The sequence below is a fragment of the Phasianus colchicus genome, chromosome 4 (assembly GCF_987193195.1).
Source record: "Phasianus colchicus chromosome 4, bPhaCol1.hap1.1, whole genome shotgun sequence".
NCBI classification, from domain to species: domain Eukaryota; kingdom Metazoa; phylum Chordata; class Aves; order Galliformes; family Phasianidae; genus Phasianus; species Phasianus colchicus.
The window spans coordinates 16,581,833-16,606,514 of NC_143439.1; the positions used below are offsets into that span (position 1 = coordinate 16,581,833).

A 24,682-nucleotide genomic window follows, 5' to 3' on the forward strand; every position below is an offset into this window, starting at 1 on the left:
GACTGCATAACCTTGTATTTAGGATCATGTATCATACGGTTCCATCCAAAGCCTTGCTTGACTGGCATCTGCTCTCCTCCTGCTGTCACTGCAACACAGAGCAAAGCTCCCAACGCCTTCTGTGGCAGAAAAGTCGGGGTGTAGCAGCCGTGGTTCCGGAGCTGGGACTCTCCAGCCACAATCATTAGCTCAGTTTAAGAAATCAGAGGCGCGGGAGAAAGCAAACGGGGGCCTTTCCCACTCGGCACCCCCCGCGGCAGGCGGCGGCGGGCGGGGCCACCCGAGCACGGCCAGCTTTCGGTTTCCATTTCCCCAGCGGGGCGGGGCGGGCAGCCCGGGAGCTGTCCGCGGGGAAGCGGGAGCCGGGCTCCGGCCGGTCGGCGTCGCGGGATGGCGGGAGCGCGGCAGCGGCAGCGGCAGGCCAGGCGGCGGCGGAGCGGGCAGCAGAGCAGGGCTCCGCGGAGGCCGCCCGATGCCGAAGGTGCGCGGCGGGGTGTCTGAAGGGACCGGGACGGGGCGTGGTGTGCATGAGGGGTGATCGCTTTTAGAGCCGGTGGCGCGGCAGACAGAGATGGCGAAGTGTCTTCTAGTGGTCCCCGGAGGGGTCCAGCAAAGTAGGATGCTGAAGCCCCAGGGGACGTGAGAAAATACTGCTTGGGAGGGAGCAGAAAGGACTACGGAGCCCCACGATGTGCTCATCTCTGCTTGGTCTGCAGAATGCGTGCAGGTAAAGGGAGAAGAGATGGTGCGGTGTTCGAACTGTGATGAGACACACGTTCTCATTTACTCCTGTAATGGGAAGCTTTATGAACAGTGGACCACGGATCCAGACAAAATCTCTAAATCAAGGTAAGATGCTTTCACAGGGCAGTGGTCAGAGAAAATGGCCCACTGTTCCTAAAGGTAATATTCAAGAAACTTAGGCATATTCCTAATGTAACGAGGAAACTCTCAGGCTTCTAGAACCCAAAACTTTCTCTTCGTTTTTGTTCAGCAAGAATTGCTCTGACTATGAGATTAACACCACGATCTGAGCTGACTGAGATGCAGTTGTTACAGCTTCCTCTCAAAACTTAGTAACGACTGGTAGATGTACCAGTCCCACAAATGACATGTAAATGACACTTGGCTTGGGAAAGCTGTGTGCGAAAGACCCAAACCCACCTGAACCTTGCCACTGCTCCATGAGGTTAACCAGCTTGTAAAACTGGAACAGCTGCTGGCTTGCTGGATGTTCTGTTAACTTGCCCAGGGATAAGCCTGATGCTGTTCAAGTTTCCACTGGTGCAAACCATGATCAAATCAATTTGTGCAGCTGAAGGAGGATGGAGTAGGAGCAGAGTGAATCGACTGAGAGATGACCAATATTTTTCTATGTAAATACTTCTAAACATGCTAGGGCATGGTGAGCAGAATATTTTCTTCTTTTACTTTGTCTGATAGCACAACATCTGTTTTGATTTGGTAATTTTTCCTTATCTTTGTAGTCTGGTGAGAGAACTGGGAAACCACGATATTGTTCAAATAGCCTGTGGAGATCATCATTCCATGGCACTGACCGCAGGTAGCCTCTTTTATACACTCTTTTCCTCCAAATGAAAGTTGCATTTGCCAGGCTTGTTCAGAAGGGAATGTTTGAATTACAGCCAGTAGTTAGTGACACCATCCATGAGCAATTAGCAATAAGCAGGGACATGAGTGTATTTGCTCTCAGATACCTTTCCTTCCCAATGCTTAAGGACTTGCGGTTCTCTCTAATTCCTTAGCACTACCTCTCCTCAAAGGTTTACTGTGGAGAGGAAATGTAGTCACCTCTCTCTACACTCATCAGATCTGCTCGTTTATAAGTCTGAACTCTTCTCTGGTTGGAAACTTATTGAAAGTGCGGGTTCAGAAGTGGTAACAGCCTTTGGTGAATTATGGGTCTGTCTTGAAGGGTACAGAAGGACACAGGGAGATGTAAATACTGATTGCGGTCTCACCTAGGAGCTAGATCTCTGAAACCAGCACTGATTCTCACTCTCAAAGTACTAAGACTCAAAAAAGGCAATGATATGGAGCTTTTTTTTGTTGTTATTGCATGCATGAAGGAGGTCACCTCTTTACCTGGGGCCGGAATACCCATGGACAGCTTGGACTGGGGAGTCAAGACCCACTCATCTCCCAGCCACAGCTGGTGAAAGGCCTACAGGGCATCCCACTTGCTCAAATTGCTGCTGGAGGAGCTCACAGTATTGTTGTGTCACTCTCTGGAGCTGTGTACTCCTGGGGAAAGAACGATTTTGGACAGCTGGGACTCGGACACACAGAAGGTATGAAAAGAAAGCAGTGTGAGAGCAAAGCAGAGGGAAGATTGATGATTTTTTTTTGCAGGCACAGGAATAGTTCAGGAATGCTAAGCCTGTTCGGAACAGCAGTGGGCAGCAGAGACTTGGGAAGAAAGTATAGCTGGATAAGTTTTTTCTTTTGAAGCTGTTGCAAATTGACCAGGAAATGCATGTAGGAACAAGGGATTTATGGGTTATATCTCTGCAGAAAATTTGCCAGCTTCCTGGCAGCACTGATCTCTGCTTTCTGGTGACAGCAGAAGACCCAAGGGAACAACGTGGAGCTGTGTCAGGGAAGGATTAGGTTGGGGATTATGAAAAGGTTCTTCACTAGAGGGTGGTTAGGCCCTGGAACAGACTGCTTGGAGCTGTGGTTGTGTCTCCACACTGCCAGAGTTCAGTGTGGATTATGCTTTCAGATATGGGATTTGATTTTTGAGTAGTCCTGCGTGGAGCCAGGAGTTGGACACAATGATCCTTATGGGTCCCTTCCAACTTGGGAGATTCTGTGATCCTATGATCATTTTATATTGACAAGTGAATAGGCTGGAACCCATATATAAAAGTATGTGTCTCAGAGATCTCTCTTCAGGCCTATTATACCTCCAGGCAGTCTTACATGAAAGAAATTTCTTTAATTTTCTGTGAATACAAGGTGAGAAAAGAATTTGTCTTCAAACGTAGAAGGCTAGTGCAAAATTGCCTTAGCCAGACAGACCCTGAAATGACTGGAATATCAGTATGTCCAGCTCCTGGAAAATCAGATATTTTGAAGCCAAGTACCTTTTGACAAACAAATGTGTAAGTGCTGCATTTTATTTCAAACTTAGTTAAACTGAATAGAAAAAGTACTATGAACAAGACAGAACATGATGAGAAAGGGTTTATTGTAGTGGAGGGTAGAAAACAACTCAAAATGAAGTCATAAATACATGAATTGCTGTATGATAGCAGTGTAAAATGCTAACAATGTATTTACTAAATCTTTATTTGTGTGAGACACCTCAGTACACTTTCACTTTTGCTATGCTGTTTTCTTTCCAGACAGGGACTGCCCATCATACGTTGAAGCATTAGAGCACTGGAAGGCTGTATTTATCTCGTGTGGGGCAGACCACACTGCAGTTCTCTCCAAAGTGAGTCTGAAATTGAAACTCACAGAGAAATTGAAAGCTCCTGCTTGCATCAGTCTGGAGACAATCAACAAAGCATGCTAATTATGGTAGTGAGAAAATTAGCCTTTGCTCAGATTCCTGTCACCTGCATGCAAGCTCTCACTGAGAGATGATAAATAAGAATCCTGCATTAAAGGGGTACAGTTCAACTCTCTGTACTTTCTGAACATACTTTCTTTTTCCATAACATGCCAGAGACTTAGGAAAATGTGAATAATAGCTAATTCACGAGGGTTTGCTAATAGAAGTAAGATTCTTAAGCAACAGGGAGTTATTTTCAAGAGTTAAATGGTTTTTCTCAGAAGTTAAAGGATTTGGACACATATACAATGTAAGATTGTGTTTGATAAAAAAGTGAACTCTTTTTCTGTTTGAATCAGGGATGTTTCTGAGGCCAGGCCCACATAACGTATCATACATTGCTGGATCTCTCTCTTAATGGTGATCATTTGAATGCCATTAATAATGCAGTTATTTGTTTCTTCACCTACAAGGATGGCTTGCTGTACACCTTTGGAGCAGGAGGGGCTGGCCAGCTTGGTCACAACTCCACCCAAAATGAATTAACACCTCGTGTGGTGGCTGAACTGTGGGGAGCAAGAGTTTCACAGGTTGCCTGTGGAAGGTAGGAAAGTACCTTAATAAAATGCCTTCTAGGTCAGAGTCTCAGATGAATCACTGAAGAACAGGAGGGAGGGAAATCACCAACATGCTTAAATCCCTGTATTCCAGTAGGTCAGTTCTGTCACTGTCTTGTCCACTCTTCACTCACAGCCTGTCCCCCTGTCACAACTCATGTGGAAGGAGAACCCTCAGCCAAAGCCAAGTGTGGGGAAAGAGCTGAAAAAAACACCAGGAGCCTTTGGCTTTTGGTATTTCTAGAAATAAAGGGTGTACTGGGTTCCAAAAGACAGACTATCCAAAGGCTGAGTGAGAAAAGTCACCATTCACTTCAACAGACATGGGTCCTTAGAAAGAACCAAGGAATAGTGAAAACTATTGTTTCATTCTACCTTTCTGGAACTGAGACATAAAAAGTCTCCAGTTGACTTTCCTGGGTTTTAAGGCTCACCAACATAGAAGTTTCACTTGGAAAAAAGTGGAAGGAAACTAGCAAGGCCTAGTGCTTTAATTTTGTTTGCAGAGTCAGGGTAAATCACAAACATTAGAGGATTGCATAGAAAATTCGAGTCTGTATTTTTTTACTGCAGAATGTTTATGCAAGGAAGGGTTCTACGACTTCAGTTAAAGAGACTATAGTTGGATGACCCCCACTTTTAAAGACTAGCCTCAGCTATCCCCTCTGAAAATGTGTCTGGAAATTTTAATCTGACTATTTCAGTGATATTAACTTATCGTAATAATATTCTTTTTCTGAACAGCCAGCACACCTTGGTCTACGTCCCATCTTTGGATGAAGTCTATTCGTTTGGTTCTTATCAAGGACAGCTGGAAAGTGAGAGAAAAGCTAATCAGTTGATACCACTGCCCATCAATTCACCAGAGGATAACGGGAAATTCTGTCAGGGTAATGATGGCTGTAGATGTGTATGATCTGTATTACTTTCTTCTACATCAGGCAATGATGGGAAGGTGTTTGTTTTCTTGATTTCTTGTTCACACTGAAAAACGGCTGGCCTCCAGTGGCTTACACTATATCTTATGCTTGCTTAATTGTCCCAACACAGTCTAGCAATGTGCAAATCTATTTGCTATTTGATTTATCATCACGAGTAATGGCCACGTAGAATCAATTTTAGACCAACAGCTACTGTCTGAGTTGTTTTTTTTTTAAATATGCCACTTCTGGGCACTGACCTCTATGCAGTAATGACTGTGTCTTCAGATGTTCATATTAAATTTTTTTTACACTTTCACAGAAAACACATCACAAAATGTGATTAAAACTACTGCAGAAGGAAAAGAAAGTATCATTGGTCTTCTCTTTAAGAAAAGGGTATGTGTATATTTGTTTACAACTTCAGTTTTTGACCACCGTTCACATTCCTGATGGAAGCTTTTGATTTTTCCATACTGCCTTTAGTGCTCCAACTTAAAATATCTCTTTGCACTTCTTTGTGTGCTTGAGACCAGAAACCGACTTGTATTGCAACTATAAATTTGTTCTATGTTTTTTGCATCTGGATCATGCTGGGTGACCATTAATTTTTTTCATATTTAGGCTGAAATGTTATCATGCTAATTAGCTTTAAAAAAGCTTATCTGCTAGATCTTTAGTCTCATTGTATGTTCATGCATTTTATGCAGAATTCCTATCCTTTGAATGGAATTGCCACTCTGAAGAGGAAAGAAGTGAATACATGGATTTCTAATTCCAGTTCACAACACTGGACGACTATAAAAAAGTAAGTTAGAACCACTGTGACTTTTTTTTCCCCAATACACGATTATTGATAAAAGACAAAAAACCTACTATTTGTTGAAGACTCTCCTGGAAACCAATGTTCAGTCATTTAGTTGAGACCAGATCTTGTAGCAGAGCTTGTTACTGGTACAGGGCACTCAAGGGGGTTCCCTATGAAAACTATACATGCTAATGTAATAACTGTTCCCGCTCTAAGTATAAGGCCAAGAATGAGAAACACGGTTTTCTGAAGATCACTAACTCCACGAATAAAATGCCTTCTGCAATGCTCTCAGTATAGTGCTATTAAGAAAAGTTTTACATGGTCAGGTGCAGATAGACTTGTACACGTGGTTTTTTGTTCTTTCAGAATTCATGAACTGAAGGTACTGCTTGTGTTAAAAGGACTTGCTTTGGTTTGTTGTTTTTTTTTTTTTCTTTTTTTTTTTTATCTCAGGATTATCAGACTGGTTTTTTCGTCTGAGGCTTGCATCAACGGAAGTTTCTTGGATAAAAGGTAGTGTGTGCTGACTAAAATTAAGTCTTTACCCCCTAGTCCTACTAAAACTTGTTGTAGAAGCTCTTACTCTAATAGATTATCCCACAGTGACATTTGACAGATTGTGATAATGTCATTAGGCAATATTTCAGTTCCCAAAGGGTCCATATTAGCTCTTCCCAGCACTGAAGTGCAAGTCACTTTAAGGTGAAATGCAGGAAGTCTATTATTAACTGAGCATCTCTACACAAGACAGGAAGGACAGAATATTAATCAAGTCACTCTACAGTGAGAATATCTTTGTAGAACAGATGAAGCTGTACTCACTGTAGTTGTGGGATTAACTTTTCTAAATGTTTTCAGATGTTGGGATGCTTCACTATTCACTCAGGTATTAAAACAGCTTGTTTGTTTGATTTAATTTTTAATTTATTTTTCCTTTCGCGACAGAGGCAAACATTTCAGAACTTCCAAAGAAATCTCAGGCGTAGACATGGCAAACGTGCTATGCTTTTATAAGAAGATCAGCAAGAATGCAGAAGTCTACAAGGAGGTAAGGATTTGATACAAGAATTCTAACTACACAGACACTGAGAAACTGTGGGTCTGACTGTCCTTTTCCTCAGAGGTTTAGATTTTCCCAGTCTTTTACAAACAAAGCAAAAACAAACAAACTTTCAGGAAACTTCATGAAGAGAAGGCACAGTTTGTTTATTGTTCCCGATGAAGCTGTATACTAAGGAGATGGGATTGTATGAAAGTCATAGTGCAGGGAACAAGCCCTTTTCCAAAAAAAGCTGACAAGCTTCTCTACAAAGGGAATTTATGGGAGAATTATCACAGTCTTTCTTCTAATAGAGCAAATAAAGAATGAATGAGTTACTCAGAATCAATCCGAAAACTATGATTTTGAATTTGAATTGAATTTGAAGGTAGTATCCTAGGCTTAGTGTGTGACAGAAGATTAGTGAACAAAATCTAGGAATTCCATACCAACCTAAATCATAGATTATTTTGGCATAACACAACTGCATTTTTAATCTTTTTCTCTCTTTTTTTTTCTTCTGAAGGTGCAAAAGGAGATTAATAATTTACTGCTATCATTGTCGTCTTCTCCTGTTTCACCTGAAAATTTCAGAGTCTACTTGATCTTGCCTTTCCTTCTGCAGCAAAAGAATTCCAGCTCTTACAGTACTCTCAAGCTGCTAGCAGAAGCTATCCTGAGGCTCCAGAAGAAGGACCTGCAAACTCTTGGTAGGGTTTGAAGTTGATGGAATTGAATGATTTACATGTTTGGCCATTTTGGGCTGTTGAGCAGGAAACAATACTGCTGAAGCAATTTATTCCAGAGTTCAGCCTGGAAGAAATGTTTTTGGTAGAAATATAAATATGGGGTCTACAGAAAAAGCAGGCACAAAAAAACCCTGTTTCTTGGCTTGAGTCTTACTAACTCTTAGTAGTAGTGTGAAATTAAGCATTTTATTAATTTGATAAGAAGGGAAAATGCAACTTCATCCAGAAATAGTAGTTATTTGCATGTTACCAGTGGTGGATATCTTACTAGCTGTTGTTTTATTTACAGAATGCCTGTGGTCAAATCTAGAAATGGACCATTTCAAGAATTTGGTTGTTATATTTAAGAGGGTTTCCCTGAACTCTCTAATTCAACCTTTCATGTGCAATTGCTCTGAGGAATACCCACAAAAAATAGAGACCCTGCAAATACTGCAGATTCTTTACCAGGTGAGGAGGTGCTTGGATACTGAGATATGATGTATCAGTATGATTGAGAATATTTTACTCCTTTTTCTTTGTTGAATTTTCTGGGTTTCCTTCTTACAAGGAAACATGGTTCCTTGACATTGCTTCAGGATTCATTTTAGCTCTGCATCAGCACAGCTTTGAAATAACTGAGTTGTCATACTACCTACATACCACAAATTTTGCTCTTGAACTGTGCCTGGCTGGTTGTCTACATAATTGAAGAACTGAAGCCCCAGGTGGGGAGGAGACACTTGTAGGAAGGAGTGCATACCTTGATGTGCGCAGGGCTATGGCTGTGCTGTTCATCACACAGCATGCCTATTCCACTTGTGAGAATCCCTTGTGAGATCTCTCACCTTAGGAACTGCTCACAGCATCGAAATGACAGCCCACTAGTTTTGCACAGCACAGCAATAGTGTATGATGCTTTTAGAGTCTGCTACCTGAGAAATTATGTGAGCCAGCAGAATTTGAGCAATGTTTAGCTTGTATGAATAAAGGGAAGACATGTATTCTTCTCAAAAAGCATCCTTTTTCCTGCTGAGATTTTCAAAGTTTAGGAAGGAACTCAAACTTAGAGATAGTAAGAGAGTTGTTAAATTTTGTTCAGTGTTCAGCTTCCTTTTGGCTGAGAATGCAGATTTGGGCCTCAACGTTTAGACTCTTGAATGTATTTATCCACTGGATAAAATTCAAAAGTGTGGAAGAGTACTGCTTACTAAGCAGAAACATCATTTGCAGCCTTTCATGGTCACTCACTTCTGAAATCAGATCTTTGCCAGGCAACAAATATGAACGCAAATGAAAAATTTCAGACTCTCTTGCAACATGATGGTCAAAAAATACCTTTCAGGATGGAGTTCTGTTAAGGAGTCTTTGTTGTAAATGCAAATTGTTTTCCTGTAAGTTTTTACTTCTGTGTCTGTGTGTGTGTGTGTGTGTGTGTGTGTGAGAGAGAGAGAGAGTGAGAGAGAGTGAGAGAGAGAGAGAGAGACTTGTCACTGTTGAGTGCTGTGCTACTTGTAGTGTTTCTATGCTTCCATTTTTGTGCTGGGTCTCAGAGCTATTTCTGCTGAGATCCCTGTTGCTCCTTAATCCTATCCTGGTGCATAACTCACTAGCTCTGCTGCCAGTCCCCTACATATTGTCTCTGTCAATACAGGTGAACTCCCGAGCTGGTTTCAGGCTACAAGACAACCATTTCTATATACCTGAAATGAAAGAGATTATCCGTGATTTTCATATCATGGGCATACCAGTAAGTATACAATCTTAGCTGCAATAGAAAATGCTTATTTCACTATTTTGTTTAATAAATCAGTATAAGCAGAAATAAACTCTAGACTTCACCCCAGTGACAGTGCATTTCCCCACTTCTCCAGCTGTTCTAAATAAATCAAGCTATTTATGATCTCAGTATTTTAGCAGCTACAATAGTGCTTTTCCATTGATGAGCCCCTAGTTCTGCATGCCAGAGTTGTTCCCAGCATGTCCCTGCCTATAGCAGAGGGTTGGAACTAGAAAATCATAAAGATCCCTTCCAACCCAAACCATTCTATGATTTTATGATTCTATCATCTTAAGTAGATCTATTTGCTTCAAACTGGCAATGAGTACAAAATAGAACCACCAAGCATTGTTACTATGCTTCTTGTATACTTTTAGATGTTATGCCATTTATTTAACAGAATTTTGTGAAGGCTCTTTAAACTTTTATGGACAAACCTTATCGAACACTTCTATTTACTTGTATCTAAAACAAACCAGTGGCAATAATAAACAAAAAAATCTGTGAAATGGTTCGCTTCTCGGTGATAGGAAGGCATGAAAATTAGCTATCAAATGCAATCAGTGTCACAGGAAATAGCATGAATCATAGAAACACAGAATCATAGAATTGCTTGGGTTGGAAAAGACTTTAAAGATCATTGAGTCCAACCACAACCTAATCATACTACCCTAACTCTAAAAACTCTCTGCTAAATCATGTCCCTAAGCACCACATCCAAACAGATTTTAAAGACATCCAGGGATGGTGACTCAACCACCTCCCTGGGGAGCCTATTCCAGTGCTTAACAACCCTTTGAGTAAAGAAGTTTTTCTTGATATGCAACCTAAACTTACCTTGATGCAACTTAAGGCCATTTCCCCTCATCCTGTCACATGTCACCAGTGAGAAGAGACCAGCCCTGCTCTCGCTGTAAGCACCTTTCAGATATTGGAAGAGAACAATAACGTCTCCCCTCAGCCTCCTTTTCCCTAGACTAAACAGCCCCAGTTCCTTCAGTCTCTCCTCATAGGGCATATTCTCCAAGCCCTTCACAAGCCTTGTTGCCCTTCTTTGGACCTGCACCAGCAACTCCATGTCCTTTCTGTACTGAGGTGCCCAAAGCTGAACACAGTACTTGAGGTGAAGCCTCACCAATGCCGAGTACAGGGGCAGGATGACTTCCCTAGTCCTGCTCACCACACCATTCCTGATACAAGCCAGGATTCCATTGGCCTTCTTGGCCACCTGGGCACACTGCTGGCTCATATTCAGCCGACTGTCCATCAGCACACCAAGGTCCCTTTCCATCAGGCAGCTTTCCAGCCACTCCACCCCAAGCCTGTAGGGTTGCTGGGGTTGTTGTGACCAAAATGCAGGACCTGACACTTGGCCCTATTGAAACTCACACAGTGTATCTTGGCTCATTGATCCAGTCTATCCAGTTCCCTCTGTAGTGCCCTTCTCCCCTCAGGCAGATCAACACTCCCTCCCAACTTGGTGTCGTCTGCAAACTTACTGAGGGTGCATTCAATCCCCTCATCAAGATGTTAAATATGTTAAATAGAAGCGGCCCCAGTATGTAGATACTATGGGCTTTGTTAGGCCAAAAATATCTGGCAACTTGGCTGGATTTCGCATGCCAACTACGTAATTCTTTCATAAACTTTTGTGAGCTAATGTACCAATTTTGTACTGATTAACCAGGACAAAGAAGGAAGATTGAAAAAAAAATAATACTACAAATTAAATGGGACAGTTACCTGAAGTTGCTGCCATATCACACTATATGTGTAACACCCTGCACTAGATTACTCTGTATGCTGATACCTTATTGATATCATTATGAATAATAAAACCAACAGCCTTTAACAACAACATGTAACCTGAGCATCCTGGACATTTTTTCTATGTGTTTTGATTTAACTCAAGTATGGAAAAGGCTATTAAAATCACTTTCTATTTTATTCCTGAGGTACTGTAACACAAATGTCTGCACAGGCAGTTCTGCAAAATTTCAGATGTCTCTCTGACAGGGTTTCCCACGCATGGAAATATGTTTAGAACCTGCTTTTATAAAGTGTGCCTCTATTGGTATAGCATATAAATACACATCAAAGGCATGTTCCAGAAATACAGGATGGCAGTTCAGTCTCTACACGTACCCTTAAATCTGAGTTTGCAAGTGAAAATCAACAGACCTTTTATTTTCATCTTTGTAATTTCAGCTGACAGTGCTGATTAAATATCCCTGCATTTTTGACATGAAGCACAAGCTGGCGATTCATCTTTTAGAATGCAACAGACTGTCTTCGTATTTCAACATTGTAAGTATGGCCTTTTTCTTCTTCCCAATTTAGAATAGAGAAGCACACTTCTAACAAATAGTTATCTTATTCTTCAGTATCCAAGCTTACCCAACATATTCAAGAAACAGTGGATTTTTCCTGTCAGAAGAGAATGCCTCCTGCATGACATCTGGAATCATTTAAGAAACGCAACGAACAGCCAATTCACACATCTCTTACAAGTAAGACATCAAACTACGTGTTTTTTCTTCAGCTCTGAATCTGTTACTGCAGTGTTCTGAAGTATTGTAAGAAAGTTCTGCTGGGGACATAAGTAAATCAGGAGAGTAGTATCATACATTCTTATTCCAAGTAGCTAATAAGCATTGTGGGTATAATTTAAATGCAATTGGCAGTGCTATTTACTGTGAAGGTGCTCTGGAATAATGTAATAGGATTGCTCAGGAAACCAGTTAATTGGTGAATTCTAGTACTATTACTGCTAGATTCACTTTACTAGGCTAATTTGCTGTGCATGAAAAACCTGGTGGACAGATTTTTCTTGCCAGCACTATAGGCCAGCAAGTGACACGGTCAAAAAAAGCCATTTCTCTCATGGTGATGCTGCCTGGAAGGAAAGGAAGAATAATGCTCCCATGAAGGAGGAAAAGCTGATTATAACGCTGCTGTTTCTCTGTGATTTTATTTGTGGTTTCCCCTGTACAAAGGTTTTGGTAGCCAGATCTAAACGTATTGCAGTGCCAGCCCTTTCCTGCGCAAGAATTTGTTGGCTGACATGGGATCTGGACACCTGGTTCCCTGCCCAGAGCTGAGCTGAGCTCAGCCCAGGGACCAGCTGCCTGTGTTCTCAGTCACTGACACGAGGGTTGTCTGGTACTGTGCCTGTGCAGCAAGACATTACCCAATTCTGGTTCTTCCCAATGCGCCTTCTTGTCAGTGAGTTGTCAGAACTTTTCCTTCATATACATCTAGGAAAAGATTCACAAGTGGCTTCTAGAGCTACCTTTCCTTTTTTCTTTCTCACTATGTCAGCTGAAAAAGGTGGTAGTGTTTTTTTAAACATAGGCAATACGGTTTGTGCTCTGTACTATATTCTAAATGAACCTCACTCCATTGATGGCACAAAGAGCCCTGACATAACTGTGCTTACCTCGAGTAAGCCCTCCAATATCCCTTTCATGCATCCCAGCATTATTTGTGCAGCAGTAGCCTGAACAGTGTGATTACTTTGTTAGCTTCTTACCAGTAGACACTGGCTAAGATCTGCGATGTTTGCAACACAATACTGCAGTTCTGATTCTTTTCAGCTGTTACAGGACATTGCGTCACTCCATTCTCTAGTGTTGCTGTAAATGGGAACAGGGAAAGCTGAAGCACTCAGCAGAAGAATCTTCTGTTCCTTCTCTACTAAGGAGGAGATAGTGTTAAGGAGAAAGATACTCGACGTGTATATAGTGTCCAAACAAAATTCTTCCTTCAACTCAAGGCCTGTTGTCAAACATTAAGCTTAGTATTTTATTTTACGTTCCTCCAACACTAAAACAAATGCATTTCAATACATCAGGTCAAGGCAAACAAAATCAAAGCTCATGAATCAAAGAGAGATTCGTACCAGCCCATGTTGTCACTGCTTATTATTTGATGTTATTTCAGTTAGGGTGCAGTTGTCTAGCACAGATGGTTACCCCCTAGCAGATTTTCAGTAGCCACTAGAGACTTTGTTAGTTCTCCTCCTCCTCTTCCTTCACAGTAATTAACAGGCCTGTTGCAGAGGACTGCATACAGTTCAGACACCACCAGGAAAATACTGACAGTCACCAGCGCCACAACAGAAGTTTCAGATCAATTGCGAGACCTGGCTAAATTAAACAAACTGCGTTGCTCTAGAGAAGCCCAGGGGGTTAGCAGAGGCACTGCGCTAATTGTGCCTAAAAAGCTTAATCCCCATCCAAGTCCACAAGTGGAAGAACACATAAACCGGTATCGTGACAGGAAGCAGGAGGCTGTAGAAACACAAGCTGTTGGTGCTGGTGCAGCCCTGGGGGAAGGTTTCATCCACGCTGGCCGAGTAGAACAAGCCCGCTAGGGACAGGAGAGGAACGAGCACGGTCAGCGTGGGCAGGGAGGGGAGCAGGCCGCCCGCTGCCATCGGCGCGGCGCCCTCACGGCTGCTCCGAGCCCTCCGCCGGGGGCCGCTTCCGCGTCGTCCGGGCTGCCTCCGGGATCATGTTCGGGATGCCATCGATGATGGGGTACGCGATGCCCAGCTCCTCGTTAACGAGCTCGTTAGTCGATTCTTCGTACCTGGGCAGCCGAGCGAAAAAAAGAAAAAAAAAGAAAAACAAAAAGTCAAGGGAGGCGTCAGCGAGCTGGCTTTGCCTTGAGGCCCGCCGCTCGCTCGCAGGCTCCGGGCCCTCACCTCAGCGGCCGCTTGGAGAGCGGGCACACCAAGAAGCGCAGCAGCGACGGCTCCAGCGGCCGCCCCGGCCCGGGGCCCTGCCGCTCCTGCCCGCTCGCCCTGCGGCTCCCCGCCGCGCCCCGCAACGCGGCCGCCGCGCCGCGCCCGCAGCCGCGTAACATGGCGCCACCCCGGGCCGCCGCTCCGCCTCCGGTGCCCGGCGGAGCCGTGCCGGGCTGCGCGCCGCCGCCGCCGCGCTGTGGTTCCGGGGCGGCTCGCTGCTCGGCCGCTCTCACCATGGCTGTCGTCGGGCTCGCAGGTGCTCTTCGAGGGCGAAGAAGGGGAAGGAGATGGGCTGCGCAGGGAGCTCTTCACCGTCGCCGCCAAGGCCCTCTGCGATCCCCAGAGCGGTGTCTTCCGCCACTTCCCCTCCGGGCTGGTGTGGTTCCCCAGGCAGGTAAGCCTGCTCGCGAGCAGAGATGCTCGAAGAGAGAGAGAGGCGTTACTTCATCTGTTTTTTTATATTCTTGTTTGGTCAGGCGTCAAGCCACGGCGACACCTTTCTGCTGGCTGGCACCCTCTTGGGAATGGCCATGTATAACCATTGCCAGATTCCATTCCCCTTCCCCAGGGCTCTCTTCAAGAAGATGCGGGATGTCGAGCCGACCCTGGAGGACCTGGAGGAGCTGATACCAGCAGTCGGCAGGTAGGGAACGTTAGTGTCCTAAGCTGTAAGATTCCTAAGGCAATTCTTAATTTTATGTGCAGCTCCCGCTGAAGCGAGTCTTCTTGATTGGTGATTCACCCAGCAATCTTGGAAGCGGTACTTTACTGTGTTAACTAACAGTTTCCACTATGATTTCAAGGTAGACAGACCTTACGTGCAAGCACAGTTTTTACCCATACTACAGGCATGTCAAATCTGGGTGCCCACATGCTGGGTTTCCACTGCTGAGAAATATTTCAGGCAGATATTGCAGAACGAGTTGCTGCTGCTACAACACTGAGCTTGTAAGTCCCTGAAGCACAGCACTCCACACAAGTGCTATAAACAGCCCATCACAACCTCTTCCTTGGAGCCCGTGACTGTGTCGAGGGGCAAGAGCCCTCAGTAGACTGAAATGTCAGGTTGCCTGCAATGCTTTGAGAGACACTGCTCTACAAAACAGTTCTTCCAGATCATCCCACTGATGGACAATGCAATTCCTTATTAAATGATCTTTGAAAGAAAAAAGCTGTGGTCTCAGCCCATTTGCCACTGGAATTGGTCTCTGTGTGAAATCGCCAAAGTGCATGGAGATAGTCTTGCTTTGCATCCTTCACTGTCAAAGCATTTCCCTCAGATCATGGCATGAGAAGAATACGAGTTCAGTTTAGAGCTTTTTATGAATGTTTGGTGTGAGTATGGGTGTTCTGTCCATATGTGCATTTAAACACTGCTTGCCAAAGAATGCTTTCCAGCCAGTTTGAGACTGTGATGAATTATCCTTATGTCCCTTCTCTATTTCCTCTTGCCCTCCCCCCCCCCCCCTTTTTTTTTTTCTTGAAAGGAATCTTAAGAATATTTTGAAGGAAGAATCTGAGCATAAGCTTGAAAGTCTACAGATGACCTTCGTGGTAAGCCTTCATTGTGTCATTCACATGTGCCATGCATGTAACACAGGCAATACAGTATCCCATCACAAGTGATAAAAACTTGTCTGTAAAATCCAACTAGCAAGGGTATAGAAAGAAAAAGTGATAGATATAGCTCATGTATGCCTATCACATATATAGGTATATATATAAATACAGATTTAGTGTCTGATGTTTTTCTTTATTTGCACAGCAAATGGAAGAAGGAGGTTCTGTGGTTGAGCTTAAAAAAAATGGTGCCAACATTCTTGTCACTAAGCATAACAGGTCAGTTTTATTTTTCTTATCCTGTTATGTGTTTATGAAATATCATATCTATAGAAAATACCTATTAGAAAATACTGAGTGTGAATAGTGTTGTTGGTCTCAGTCCAGCAGCAAGAGCCATGTGCTTTCAGATTGTGCTGTATATATGCCAGACATTAGCAGTTTGTGCAAGCAGTGGATAAGACAGGGATCCTGGGAAATCCTGGCATTGGCACAGTTGTACCCAACCTTATTAGGGAAATTTTTAACAAACATAAAATATGACTGAACAGTATTTTCAGGGATATTATAGACAACTTGATGCATCTTTGTAAAGTTCTTTTATGAGCAAAATATTTCTTCCTTAGTTACATATATGAAATGTATCTTGTACATAACAGAAAAGGAGCATTTTATCAATGAGGTGTTATGTCAATCATTAACCTCAGCACAGAGTGCAGAGAACAAGTCTGTGGCGTGTGACTGCTCTCAGTAAAGATTGTGTGCTGGCAGTTGTATAGTCAATGAATATACAGAAGTTATAATTAAGAAACATCCAGGAAAGTTAGGCTAAGTAAGATTATTGTAACAGGAAGATAATAAATGGAAAATGCTTACCAGTGTTGTAGGCTCATAATATTCTCCACAAGGAGTGATCCCCAGGAAGAGATCCTTCCTCGGTGCCAGTCAGCACTCTCCATTAGGAGAAGTGCAGCCAGGTTCCACCCCTTCCGGTAGCACAGGTGAATTACTTTCACCTGTGCTCCTGTGGCTGATTCATTGCTTGCGTCATGTGGTCAATCAGAGGTTCAGGCCGTGATTCAGCAGTTCCCATACAGCAGTAAAGCAGGTGGTATGGAATAAAGAATAAGAAATAAAGTTCTATATATTTCTCCTTTTCAAAAATCACCTCTTCTTGTGTTGCTTGTTTGAATCAAAATATCTTCACAGGAAGGAATTTGTTGACTTGTACGTGAATTACGTGTTGAACGAATCAGTACAGAAGCCATTTGAAGACTTTATGCGAGGTTTTTCAAGAGGCTGCCCAGCTGAAAGCTGGAAGATGTTTCTCCCTGTTGAGCTCCTGATTTTTCTCCTGGGACACACAAATTATGACTGGCATCTGCTAAAGAAGGTATCAGTTACAAGCAGAGTGGCCTTCTGCTGTTATGCACAAGCTGTTTGCTAAGCATAAACTCTTTCTGTCCTGTTCTATTACTGGATGCTTAAGTCCTAAATACAAAAATAGTAGCTCAGGGGAATGTTTTTATCATTTGTATCATTGTTTTGATCAATTTCTAAACTACACTAGGTACAAGAGTATAGGGTAATAAAGATCAGTTTTAAAAAAACGAATGAACGGGCAGATTCCAGGCATGAGGAGGATCTGAACACCTATGAACGGGATTATGAAATTTATCAGATAAACTCTTGCTGCTTTCAATAAAAACAGAAATAGCAAGGCCAATTTTAATTTTATGTCTTCAACAGAATGTGAAATATGTGTACTACAAAGAGTCACATCAAACCATCGTGAATTTTTGGAGTGTGTTTCACAAGCTCCCAGAAGAAAAAAAGAAAAAGTTTCTTGGTAATATTTTGACATTCTGAACTTTCTTATAGCTCTCCCTCACAGGACAGATTTAGATGCTTCTGTGTGAAAAATACTGTACTTCCAAACCACTCTTCAGTGTGCTTCCAGCCCCCTTTCCCCTTCTCTCCCCCTCCCATTTTCTAGTGTAAGCCACAATGAACTGGCACAAAGAATAGCATAGTCACAGTTCTGACCTTTCTCACCTCCCCTGAGGCTTGCTTAAACACATCCTGCACTCCTGGACTTTGCAATTAGTTTATTTCTTGCTTTTGTAGAGATCACTTGTTGGTCAGAGGGCTCAACTTTAATGCTGACACGAGCTGTTGAGCTTTCTCAGAGGATCACAGAAGCTAATTCATCCTTTTTAATTGGGAAAGGTCAAACCTAGCTTGGCTTTTCTCATTCACAAAGTCTGTATAAGTAAAAGTAAAAGGTTTATACTTACAATAAATCAGCAAAAGACTATTATATTCAGGTACAAATTCAACAATGCCAAATAATTAGCTTATGTAAATAGCTCTATGTTTACACTGGCTTTCCTTCATGTTTTTCGTCTTTCAATAGCATTTTCTTTCTTTTTTTTTTTTTTTTTGTTTGCTTTAAATTTACTAATTTGCTTCCCTTTCCCTCTCTTTTGTTTAGCTTTTATATCAGGATCTGATCGAATCATTCCTTTTGGACTAGAGTATTTTGTGTTTTTTATTGAAGACCCTCTGTGTGAAAATCCAGATAATTCATATCCTTCTGCCCGTACCTGCAACTACACTCTCTTTCTCCCCAAGTACAGCAGTAAAGAAATACTTGAGGAAAAATTACTTTTTGCCATAGAGTATAATGAAGGTTTTGGCTTGCAGTAGCTCTTGGTCAGGAGCATGTTAAAGCACAAACAAGAAAATCAGTGGTTGTTTCACTCGTAGTATTTTTCCTGATTTATTTTGATGTGGTGATTTCTATTCTTATTTTTACTGCACTTTATAAAAACACTTGAGTGTGTGTATTCAACTGATAATGTTTATTTATTATAAATCCTTGCAAGAAGCAACTTGGTAACCAATTATATTTACATAGATGCTCATCCTGCACTTTAGTGGTCTTATTTAGTTGATGAGCTTTCAACAGTAAGGTTTCTGTTATTCATATGTTACCAACACACAACCAGCATATGCTAAGCAGTAATCACTGCAAGAGGGAGCATTTTCGTCTGTATTAGTTAAGGATTCTTTTGGAGAATAATCCAACTCTAAGGAACCATGTTCCTTTCAACTTTGAATTGAGGAGCAGCCTGTACTTGCCTGAATATGGCCTTTATCTGAGAGAAGTTCTAAGATGAGGACTTGATCATTCCTAGACTTTGTCAGGACAAATCTGTATTTGTAATGGATGTTTTATTGGTCAGTGTGATAATATTTGTTGTGTTGATTTGCATCTTCTAAGGAGTTGGCTGGTAATTAATAAACCAGAATTTTAGACCTGCAGAACAGCTCTGACTACAGAACCTTGTGAACATGAGGCTTGTGAGGTTGCTGGAAGCTCACTGCCAAAACTGACACTTAGCAACAGCAGGCAGGATGTAAAGGCAGGAGGTTTATTTTTTTCTACATGTTTTACTTCATGTAAAATATATGCATTTATTTAGAGGCAATGGTTGTGATCTTTCATCAGTCTTCTTTCATTTCTTATAGTCAGTGGGCATACATGTGTAACGAAGGCTTTTACTGTGCTAAATTGATTGATTAAATTTCTACACTCATGGTTGTGTGTTCCTCCATTATGTGACTGCCTATGTGTGACAGCATATCCATTTTCTGTCATATAGGTGAGCCCCTCACAAAGGGAACCAAAGGTTGATGTAAATGTGTTTCAGACAGGTGCACTGCATACACTGAACAAGTCAAGGTCCTTAACATTTTATACAGAAGGTTCTTTATATGAATGTAGAAATGTAGAGCGAGAAGATGACTGTTTTCACATCCTCCTCTGCCTAGATTTTATGTTGTACATTACACACAATGCCTTGCTCCAGAACCACTGCACCTTAGTGATTAATAAAGTGTTCTACTTCCATGCTGCAGAACGTTAGGGTGCTACAACCTCTGTCACTTTAAGCTTCTCCAGGAACACTCAGGGAACTAGCCTGTTGCCATCTGCCGGACACACTGGTGTGTTTGTAGGTATGGGTATCACAGCAATGCCCCTAGTTGAAGCATTTGATAAAACTCACAGTGCAAGATCAGGTTACACCCGGAAATATGTCATTTGAAGACAGGTGAGAAATGAACAGGGAATGCAGAGAAAATAACTTTTTTTTTTTTTTTTATACTACTCAGGGGACAGTTCAAGGACACTGCTCAGAGCTTTCATGTGACAGCTCCAGCAGCCTTTCGCTCCATACTGTCACAGCCTGTCTCAGAGAAAAACGTGCCTCCAGGCCTCTTTTTGCTTCTCTCAGAGGCCTGGAAGATTGAGCCTAGGTTCAGAAAAAGAAACCAGGAGCTAGGCTTTCTAAAGGGTTTGGCAGCCACAGAGCTTTTAAAAACGTGCATGCTGATAGACTCAAAGCCATGTTCCACGTGCATCCACAGGGGAGCCTTTGCAATGAAATAAAGTACAAAGCCTGCTTAATGAAAATAGACTAGACACCATAGCAGTGATACCCTTTGTCACGTATAAGGATATTCAAATTACAGGGATTCTTCCAGGAACACGTAATTTTCCCAAGGGTACATGTAAGTACCCTTGGGAAATATTCTATACCTCAGTAGGCAAAAAATATTACTGCAGCATTGTGTCCATCAGTGAAGATAAAGAGCCTCTTGTACCAGGGAAGCTACTTCTTCAAAATACCTATAATATATAAAAACAGTAAACCCTTTTTGTCAGTGATTGTTGGGCTCAGTGCTTTATTTCTTTAGGAAAGGAACTGCTTCCTAGGAAAGACATAGGTGTTTTTCATGAAATTCCAGCTCAGTATAAAGGACTTTGTTGCATAGTAAGAAAGTTGCAATATAGCAAGCAAAAAACTGCAAGCTGTCAGTGCTGGGTTGCATAGCTGTGTGGGGAAGCCAGGTGCACAGCAATGGTGAGAGGAAGAGAGGCACAAGTGGCTCAGAGGATGCCAGCTGCCATCCCAATGGCACAGAAGGGACACATGCCCCTGCCCTGGGCAGCCTGCTCAAAAAGCTGTCATTGTGGTCTGCTCAAGGTGTCTTTCTTTCCATGTTATGTGAAAAGAGTCACCATCCCACCCCTAGCTGATGCTACCACATCATGACAGCTGACAGTTGTCACAGCTTAGTGTGCTGCTGCTCTTTAGCTTCTGCCTGCTTCATTCTGTCTTTTTCATTTATTTAATTATTTTTAATGCTTTTCTAAGTCTCTGTTATGGCTTGGAAATCCAGAGCGATCTTCTGTCCTCTGCAAGTCCATAAAAGATGTATTCTGTTCAGATTTCGAAACAACCCATCAGAGATTAAATGATAATAGGTTTATTTAGAGCCTGAAGGAATTTCCTTATCATGTATGATGCAACAGCACATGGGAGATTAAATCCCAGAATACCTTTCAAGCCTATTTTTAATTTGTCCTCAAACGAGCCCTGCTTTTATTAAAGACTTTCCAAAGGAGCAGAATAGAGCATTCTCTGTCATTTTCTGAAATGACTTTAAGCACTGAGCTGCATCTACATTTTCTCAAGCAGTGCTTATTATAAAATATGTGAAGAAATACAACATGAGTGAGCCTGATACTCAGTTGTGAGTTTAAAAGGCTTTACACAGGCATCACAGTGTATCAAACCTGCAGTGGGACTTTTTTAGACTGCTCTTCTGATCCAAACATCACCTGTAGAGACGTGCAGGAACTTTGCAACTCTGCAAAGCAGCAGATGCAGAGCGGATGTGGGGCGACCAAGACACCACACAGAAAAACCACTTCCATGGCGGGCAGCCAGACCCCACCTTGGCTGCTGGCAACTGGCATGGGCAGCTATCCCTGGCTGATCCCTTCCAGCAGAAGGCTGCCAGTGGCACCTAGAAAAGGGCTCTGGTGAAAAATACCTACCAGAAGAGGATCGACGGGGCAGCTGAAAGCTGTCAAGTCGTATGCCACCACTGACACCCCTGCAGCTCTTGTCACTGTGCAGCTGCTTAGTTGCGTTGGACAGGAGATAGACGATTGATAAATTGAGTTGTAGATTTGGGCATCTCTGGATGTTTTCCTGCTGTCCAGATAAATTCAGTTTTCACGTTGAAGGAGCTCCTTTTTCTCAGCAGGACGACCTCAGCCATTAAGGAAAGGGCGAGCTCCCTTCGACCTCTCGGGGCAGCCATTACCAGCAGTAGAGCACAGGCCCGAGCCCTGGCTGCCTGATTCCGCCTAGGGAAACCAGGGACGGGAAAATCCGTGGCGCTGCCAAACGGAGCCGGCACGACGGGGCTGCCCGCGGGAGCGGCCTCCAGAGGGAGCCGCGCGCAGCCGAGTGCGCGGAAGCCACCAATTCGCTTGGGCGGGTTTGCCATGTTACGCCGTTATGGAGGACGGGCCTTGAGAGCTGCGCACGGACTCGAAACGCGGGCAGTTAGCGGTGGGCTTAAGCATCAGATTCCTCTGCCGACACCTCCGTCACGTCGGCAGCACGCGCAGCTCCGGCCCTCGCGCTGAGGGAAGAGCCCGGCAGCCGCAGGGAGCCGCCCGCCGCCCCGCCCGGCGCCGGCCATTGGCCGCGAGCAGCCATTACTCCCGCGGGCGGCGGTGGGGGGCCGGACTTCATCGTCGCCGCGGCGGCAGCGGCAGGTGAGTTGGGGGGCTGGGGGTGACCGGGTGGCGATGGCGGTGTTGCGGAGGAGCCCCTCGCGGAGGGCGCGAGCGCGGAGCGCCCCAGCGGGAGCCCTGCGTCCCCGCCGCGAGGGCTGGGAGGCGGGCCGAGGGGGCTGACGGCTGGGGCCGGCTTCCTGTGTGGGGCAGCGAGAAGTGCGCGGCTCCCGGCTGCGATCGTTCCCCGTCGCGCCTCCCGTTCCTCTGCGCTGCTGCGGGCGGCGGGCCGGTCGAAGCAGGAAGGAAAAGGGGCTCGACGGCAGCAAGCGGCGATAAATCCCGTCCCTGTGCGGCCGCGCCGGTACAGCAGCGCTGCCGGCTGAGTTGCTGCCTTGGCCAGAATGGGAAACGAAGCGTGAAGCTTCATTTGAAGCTTTGTGTTCCAGGACGCTGCCCTTCCGCGTGTTGACTTGTCTTTGCGTTTGGAGGAGGAAAAACATCCGCGCAAACGTTAAAGCAGTCGCGGTTTTAGAAATGTGCTGTGTTTTCGGAATAACTAAATTAAATACATGGCACATCAGGCCTTGGGAAAACATCTGGGTGTGCCCGTGCGCTCAGATGGAAAGCGGCCGTGTTGGCTTCTGCTCCTGAGTGAAGGGTGCTGCTTCAAGCCGTGCCTTAGCACGAGGAAAGATCTGCCCGTGGCACCCCCTGCTCCGTGCAGCAGCTTCTCGTGTGGAAAATGAACGCAAGCAATTAAGGTATTTTTAGCATTTTAAATGAAATTAGCAGCTGGAAAGACGACTGGGACCTGTGGAGAGCAGACTGTTCAGAAACTCTTCTAGCAAGGTATCCTAAATTACAATTTAGCTCGTGATGTACGGAGTCACTGTAGTGGTAGAGTGGTACAATCGGCAGCATCGCCTTACAGGGAGTGTGAGCTTCGGGGCGGCTGCTCTTAACTGTAAAGCTGCTTTTATCTTTTGTAAGGTGAGAATTGCTCAGGCTGAGAGAGGTGGCAGTGTTTTTTGAGGCAGGTTATGAAGTTCTCTATAAATATAGCTATTGTGTCATTTAAAACATAAGCATGTGCATGACTTCAGTGTTAGTGCGTTCCTATTCTTGGTGTCCGGAGTAGCCAGTGGTGACTTCCATTGGGCTGATGTGCCGAGGGCATCTGAGCACAGCCATTGGCTTAACAGAGCCACAGTAACCTCCTGCTTTATAAACTGGGGGTGCTTTGAAGCTGCTCAGTGACAGTCCTGAAGTGTGGATGACTTGAGCTGTGCTTGAAAGGAATAGAGGCTGTTAGAAGTAAATAGGTGACAGTGCATGCTTTGGAGCACCTAGTAAGAGACCTTAGCAAGGAGTTTGTGAGAGAAGATGGCTGTAGTGGTTCCATCTTCTGTCTCTCTTGGCTTGGCACTGCCTTGGTTGACGTGAGTGCACCTGGTGACAGGATACAGCCACGGGTAGGCAGCTGGTAGGAGACGAGGACCCCTTGCTTAGGGCTCAGATTATGGAAGGCTTTATGGCTAATGCAGCTTGAATTAGCACCAGGCTTTGGGAGCTGCATGCGTGTGTTTCCTGTCCGAGTGGGGAAATCTCCTTTTCCTGAGGAATCTGCGGTGATGCCTGAGAGGTTACCTCTGGTGTTAGATCCTGTGCTGACGTAGTGAGTGCTGCAGCAGTAAATTGCCTTAGTTTAAAACTTGCCATGGTGAGTCATGAGGCTTGATGTCTAGGATATTTCTTTTTCTCTGCTCTCTTTTCTTTCTGCTTACAAAATAGGGAAGGCTTATAATCAGTTCCTATTTCAAGCAGAGAAATTCTCTGTCTTCTTAATACAACATGTTTAACAAATGGCCCAAGCATAATGAGGATAGGAGTACAAGGAAGTGTCAATAAAATCTTTCAGATGCTCATTCTGGAACAAGGAAATGAGAGTTGATTGCCTAGCTCTTACATGTTAGAAAGCTGTTGTCACTGCTAAGCTTAGACTGTGCAGTGAGATGCTCCTCTTGCCTATTGCCGTTTCTTTTTCCCTTCCTATGTTGCTGCACTCTCTGAAATCTGAATTTCACTGAACGCAGCCCAGAAGGCAGTGACATGAGAGCTTTATCTGTTGCTGTCAGAGGCTGTGCTACCAGTGTGCTGCTCTGTGTGAACTGCTTTTTATTGGAAAATCTTGCTGCAGCACAGCGATGTGTGCATGTGAACACACACATTTAGGTTGGAGGAATGTGTTAAGTTGTTCAAACTGCTTCTTAATCTGAGTTTATCAGAAATGATACAGTCCTGCTGTACTAAGAACAGAACTGCTTGGGTCTGCAGGATTTCAGAGCACTCT

At 43.8% G+C, this 24,682-nt stretch overlaps 4 protein-coding genes across 8 annotated transcripts in view; 2 read left to right on the forward strand and 2 right to left on the reverse strand.

The window, feature by feature from the left end:
* The first annotated feature begins 309 nt into the window (after window positions 1-309).
* LOC116238099 (putative E3 ubiquitin-protein ligase HERC4) lies at window positions 310-19,331 on the forward strand. 2 transcript variants are annotated; one of them, XM_031607616.2, is made up of 23 exons: window positions 310-481; window positions 717-849; window positions 1,488-1,564; window positions 2,091-2,312; window positions 3,372-3,463; window positions 3,997-4,127; window positions 4,885-5,030; window positions 5,383-5,459; window positions 5,771-5,868; window positions 6,325-6,384; window positions 6,817-6,919; window positions 7,437-7,620; window positions 7,949-8,109; window positions 9,293-9,388; window positions 11,627-11,725; window positions 11,803-11,928; window positions 14,425-14,562; window positions 14,645-14,811; window positions 15,656-15,722; window positions 15,934-16,007; window positions 16,938-17,121; window positions 17,478-17,577; window positions 18,223-19,331. In XM_031607616.2, the coding sequence occupies exons 1-23, from the start codon at window positions 391-393 to the stop codon at window positions 18,435-18,437; spliced, it is 2,841 nt and encodes a 946-aa protein (XP_031463476.2). In that variant the 5' UTR covers window positions 310-390; the 3' UTR covers window positions 18,438-19,331. The 2 variants fall into 2 exon arrangements, with proteins under 2 accessions (XP_031463476.2, XP_089994917.1); XM_090138791.1 differs by lacking the exons at window positions 15,656-15,722; window positions 17,478-17,577; window positions 18,223-19,331 and having other exon boundaries at window positions 311-481; window positions 16,938-17,091.
* On the reverse strand, window positions 13,194-13,856 carry PIGY (phosphatidylinositol glycan anchor biosynthesis class Y). The gene has a single exon (XM_031607623.2). It carries the CDS (start codon window positions 13,854-13,856, stop codon window positions 13,626-13,628), a length of 231 nt encoding a protein of 76 aa, XP_031463483.1. The 3' UTR covers window positions 13,194-13,625.
* PYURF (PIGY upstream open reading frame) lies at window positions 13,870-14,302 on the reverse strand. The gene is made up of 2 exons (XM_090138795.1): window positions 14,127-14,302; window positions 13,870-14,011 (listed from the first exon to the last, which is right to left on the reverse strand). Exons 1-2 carry the CDS (start codon window positions 14,285-14,287, stop codon window positions 13,870-13,872), a joined length of 303 nt encoding a protein of 100 aa, XP_089994921.1. The 5' UTR covers window positions 14,288-14,302.
* Window positions 19,332-22,058: 2,727 nt separating the features above from the next.
* The window catches only part of HERC3 (HECT and RLD domain containing E3 ubiquitin protein ligase 3), a 43,658-nt gene continuing 41,034 nt past the window's right edge, over window positions 22,059-24,682 (forward strand). The window contains exon 1 of one of the 4 annotated variants that reach the window (XR_004168879.2): window positions 22,059-22,371. The gene's annotated coding sequence lies outside the window, so the exon portion shown is untranslated. Of the gene's footprint in view, window positions 22,372-23,115; window positions 23,182-24,682 lie in introns of those variants that run through there. The other 3 variants (XM_090138789.1, XM_031607614.2, XM_090138790.1) reach the window with 3 other exon arrangements.